The 5,022-nt window shown below is 39.6% G+C and overlaps 1 protein-coding gene across 2 annotated transcripts; it reads right to left on the bottom strand.

The window, feature by feature from the left end:
* Positions 1-2,401: 2,401 nt before the first annotated feature.
* fut7 (fucosyltransferase 7) lies at positions 2,402-4,735 on the bottom strand. Of its 2 annotated transcripts, none has more exons than XM_038294124.1 (3): positions 4,670-4,735; positions 4,283-4,386; positions 2,402-4,195 (listed from the first exon to the last, which is right to left on the bottom strand). In XM_038294124.1, exon 3 carries the CDS (start codon positions 4,140-4,142, stop codon positions 3,108-3,110), a length of 1,035 nt encoding a protein of 344 aa, XP_038150052.1. In that variant the 5' UTR covers positions 4,143-4,195; positions 4,283-4,386; positions 4,670-4,735; the 3' UTR covers positions 2,402-3,107. The 2 variants fall into 2 exon arrangements, with proteins under 2 accessions (XP_038150052.1, XP_038150051.1); XM_038294123.1 differs by having other exon boundaries at positions 4,320-4,386.
* Between the last annotated feature and the right edge of the window lie 287 nt (positions 4,736-5,022).

The following is a 5,022-nucleotide window of genomic DNA, read 5'->3' as shown; positions in this document are numbered from 1 at the left end:
CTGATTCAGCCTTTTTATTTTTAAAGGAACATAGAAAAAAAATTGCACTTTTCAAATCTCCGGGAAACAGCTTCATGTAGCTTAAAGGTAAACTTTAAAGAAGCACCAAGTATGACTGAGTTCCTGTTTGGAGTTTTAGAAGAACAAGAAAGAAGGAGGACATCTGCTGGACATGAACGGAAGTGTGAAGTTGTTTCTTGTTTCGGAAGAAAATGCCAAAGTAGTTCCTGATTGAAGAATATATTTATGTTTTATAAAGATGCACAATAGTAACATGATTATGTAATAAAAAGTCAGAGGTGAGGTATATATGTGTGTGTGTGTGTGTGTGTGTGTGAATATTGATTTGCACTGCCGACTGGTTATATATGCTGTATATATGCTATTGTACATAACTGTAAAAACCTTTTTTATAGTCATATCCATCTGTATATTATATTCGGTACATATCCAGCTGTATATTTAGTTCATAACACTAGTGAACTATATATTATATTCATTATTTATAATAGTATTCATCTCTATACTCATTCAGTAGAAACCCATGTCCTGTATTTATGGAACCATTATTTATCCTGCACTTGCTACTATTGCACTACTGGTTAGAGCTAAACTGCATTTCGTTGCCTTGTACCTGTACATGTGTAATGGCAATAAAGTTAAATCTAATCTAATATATAAAAAAAACAAAAACAGTTCCAGTCAAACACACGTTAAATTAACCTACCTTGAAATTTGGAGGTCAAGCTCTGGAGATTCTGGTTTCACTTTATGTCAGAAAGGAAATTGTCAAAGTGTTTCTTCTGCCTGGCATTATTTTATTTTTATTTTTCAATACTTTTTTATTTTAATATTTTTTGCAGTCTTTGACCCACCAGAATTTGCTCATAACCTTATATTTTTGCTCTGTCTTTATGAGGTAATTTAAGGGAAGTCTTGGAAATGCAATAAATAATAATAATCATTATCAGAGATGAATATTTATCACCAGGCACCACCAGCATGATGACTTCTTCACAAAAGGAGGAACCATTACTTTGGGTCATTCTGACCCTTCCCTTTAAGAAATGTGCTATTTAATCATAACAGTTTGCATCATGATGAAGGGTGTAACTTTGCAATAAAAGTTGGTGTGGGCGCTTTAAGGGCGGTGGCCGATGGACCTACAGCTACTCAACCCGAACGCTTTTCAATAAGGTTTGTATTTTCAAAAAATGAGCTCAAACATATATTTATTTAACGCTTTACTATTGTTGAGAACACAAGAGAACCACAATACATTTGTGGTATTTATAGTTATAGACAGATGCCTTCCTTTAGTGCATTGTTTATAAAGGGCTCAAAAACATTAATATATAAAAAACGACGAATAACAGCCGATACCGATCCAATAGAAATATATCCTGCATCGCTAGAATGGACACAACTTCACTTCCATCCATCCATCCATGCATGGCTTCCCTTTAAGCTGCATCAGTGATTCTCCTCCTTCACAAGCAGCAAAATCTAATTTAGAAATTTGTCCCAAATGTCATTAACAGCCAAAGTCTATATATTAAACCTTATATTTAAAAAATCATTTGTGCTTTAATTTTTGTAGGTTCCTTATACTTTAATTCTAAGTCTCTGTCCATTGAGTCTGACTGTCTCGGGTTGCTGCACAGCTATTTCTTGCTGAACTACAAAAGACAAAAAGATATGAATTTTATTATAGCATTGCATATTTTTCTTGTAAACTTGGATACATATTTTATTGCATGTTGCATATCCCAGTAAATGTTTCACCTTTAAGCCTGCAGCTCTCCCTTATTCTCTCTGTGCTCTGCTTAAAAACAGATTTATGAACCTGTCTGCCAATATAATGATGCCAGATAAAATCTTTTTCAGGATCTAGAAGCTCTGCAGTCTGATTCTCTGTTCAATAAGAAAACAACAGATATGTGTTAGTTTTAATCTGTAACTCTAATTAATGGTCCTCTGAGAAGCCCAGCTTTTTTAACTCATATAAATGTATAATCTGTTGCCATTTTTAGCTGAAAAAGCGCTGGATGTGTAAATAACGGATTTTTTCGGTGGCATCTCTGATTTTTTTAACCAACCCGTCTCCTAACTTTTACTTAAACATATATATCTGAGTAGCTGCAAGTTAAAATTCACTGAGTGCTGCTGCAAATTTATGTTAAAAGGCTTGCCATATCCGGTATCTCTTCTCCTCCTCGTAGCTACTCTGTACGCAGTGAATAGTGACCCCTAATATTATGTCCCAAAGCTACAGATCCGATAATATTTCACCAAGAGGTGGGACTGGAGAGGAAAAAACACGGACTGAAAACACTCTAAACATGCTGCACCCAACCCCAGTTACTGTTGGCTGAAGTAAATCAGGGGAAAAAAGTGGAAATTATAAACTGCTAAGCTTTACAGCCAACATTTCACCCAGAATATGGGCACAGCTGAGAGGAAACAAACCTCAGACCACAGATGTGAAATGATTTAAAACATTTAAAGTGTTTCAGTGTTTCTATTGATGTCATATTAATCTATTCTTTTCATACATTTTGAATCTTTTCAGCTCATTCTGTTTTGGCCGAACCATTTTAAAACACTCTAACCTTTCAGTAGCAGCCTGATTTAATGTCACGCCGTGTTTCCTGGAATGAACCTCGTGTCTTTCAGGTTAAAGAGTTCTTTTTTTATTTTCCCAAAAAAGGCTTAAAGAAGACGCCAGACTGCTCTGTGGTTCGGAGCTGGAATAACCTCAGGTATTTTGGTCGTCATAAAGAAAACATGAAAACATTTAGATGTGAGCTCTTAAATAAAACTCATGAATTATTATGATTACATTTGTGCAAAACAGCTGCAGTTATCAGGAGCAAATGACAGTGAATCATTTTCAACAGCAGAAACATTTTGATCTTTTTTCATATTCAGTGATTAACTGAGATACTTCCCAAACTATTACTAACACTGCCATGTGAAATCAAGTAAAACCCAATCTTTTCTCTTCTGCATTTTGACACCCTATCTCCTTCCTGTTTGCCACACATGCATGGCGGATCAAAGGAACATGTATTACACAATATTAGCACGCTTCTCTGAAGATGGTGTCAGCTGTTAACCCAGCCCTCCAGGTCCTGGTAGACCTTCCTGCTGGGTAAATTGGGGTAGTTTTGACAGATCTGACAGAGCCTTTCTCTCCAGTCTGTGCAGGTTTCAATCCTGTGAGTCTGATGCCACCTGAGGTACTCCTCATAGGCCCGCTTGTCTGCAGCCACATGATTCAGGTGATCGGCTAGTTCTGCTGCATCTTTAAAATCCGTCACGTGGATGAAGGAATGAGGCGGAGCTACAGCCTCGTAGGTGGACCTACTCGGACCCAGAACCACGGGAATAGCTCCTGCTTGGAACGCGTTCCTCCACAGCTTCTCGCTGATGTAGTCCGTCGCCTCCGAGTTTTCCAAAGACAAGTAAAAGAGGCAGTTTGAGATGGTGGGCAGCAGCCGGTCTTCTGGGAGAGGCTTCTTGTTCCACCCTCCATAAACCTCAATGGGAATGTACTTTTTCAGACTTTGGTAGACCTGAACACGGGTCTGATTGGGCTTGTATCTGCTGACCACCCAGCTGGCAAAGCAGGAACGGTTTAAAGCACCTGGAAAGCCTTTAACTCCAGCTCCTTGGAGGGTCTTTCCATAGGGAATGGGTATATCTGCATCACGCCTGTAGCTCATTGTCCAGTTAAAGACACCATTGAGCTTCTTGACATTGGCGTTGTTAACTGGAGGCTCCATGGAGAGCCACACCCAGTGCTGGGCTGCGGGGCGGGGCAGGTGGAGTGGCAGAGCTGATGCACCGTTGCTCAGCTCCTGGTGGTGGAAAACAACCACGTCTGCAGTCGGGTACATGGACCTGTCGTCAGTTAGAATACAGTGGCTGATATGGCTCATCTCGAGACATTTGTCCCCGCCGAGACTGTAGGACCGTCCAAATGGCCAGTGCCACAGCAAGATAGTGAGGTTCTTGTGAGAAGGCTGTGCATGGAGCTTCTGGGTTAAGAAGCTGTGATAAACCAGTGGTGAGAGGCATCTGAGGAGGAGGAGCAGAGAGAAGAGGAGGCACAGTCGCCTGGACCCATACGCTACCATGGCTTCTGGGTGGGATCCAGGTCAAAAGGTCGCAGTTTACTGGCAAGGAACAGCTAAGGGAAGGAAGGAAGGAAGGAAGGAAGGGTAGATCAGAGACATTATAATGTCACATGAATGTTCATCAGAGCAACCTTCCACACCCAATGATGATGCCGGACCAGTGAACCCAAAACCAACCCGATAGTCCTCTAAGGTCTGTTCTAAAGGTTGTGTTCTGGAAGTCACCTCACATGAATTTCTGCTCCTAACAGACAAAAAGAACCATGTAGTGATAATGATACAAACAATGGAGTCATATCTGATCAGAATTATTCTAAACTATGACAAAACTCTTCTTATCAGACACACCATGAAGTCCTTTTAATCATCTCATACTGCTGGTTGTATTGGAGAACATTGGTTAGAAAACAAAAAACTAGACAGGTTTACGTATTTTTAATCCCTTGCACCTTTTTTAGATAAACATTAACAGTCTGTATCACTAAAGCTAAGAAAATCAGGAGCTCGGTGGAGAAAACGCTGCTTACCTTCGGGAGATGGCATCAGGCACTATGCCGCCAGCCTAACATGATCCGCCTCACCCTCTTGCAATTTAAAGGAAATCCTGTCCGCTTTGAGTTTTTTGACTCATCTCTTGCTTCACCAACACAGTTTCTCATGGTGTACCCGTCTTTTTGCATCAGTCTGTGGTCGAGAGTCACACAGTAATTTATTTATAGCAATTTCTAATCTAGTCTTATGTTTCTGCTCTTTGAAATCCTCAGTTTATCAACTTGCTGATTTTCTCCAAGATAACTTTTTTGCACTGATATTTTATATAAGTTATTGGCTCTTTTTTAAATTTACTATCATGTGGATCTTTACAGAATTGTAAAGTCCT

Source organism: Cyprinodon tularosa, unplaced genomic scaffold, assembly GCF_016077235.1.
Source record: "Cyprinodon tularosa strain WSP-4 unplaced genomic scaffold, ASM1607723v1 ctg334, whole genome shotgun sequence".
NCBI classification, from domain to species: domain Eukaryota; kingdom Metazoa; phylum Chordata; class Actinopteri; order Cyprinodontiformes; family Cyprinodontidae; genus Cyprinodon; species Cyprinodon tularosa.
The sequence above is the reverse complement of the archived record's forward strand: the minus strand, read 5'-3'. Positions and strand labels throughout refer to the sequence as shown.

Excerpts from the sequence above, each read along its gene's own strand:
- fut7 (XM_038294124.1), bottom strand. The coding sequence starts at position 4,142 with ATGGTAGCGTATGGGTCCAGGCGACTGTGCCTCCTCTTCTCTCTGCTC.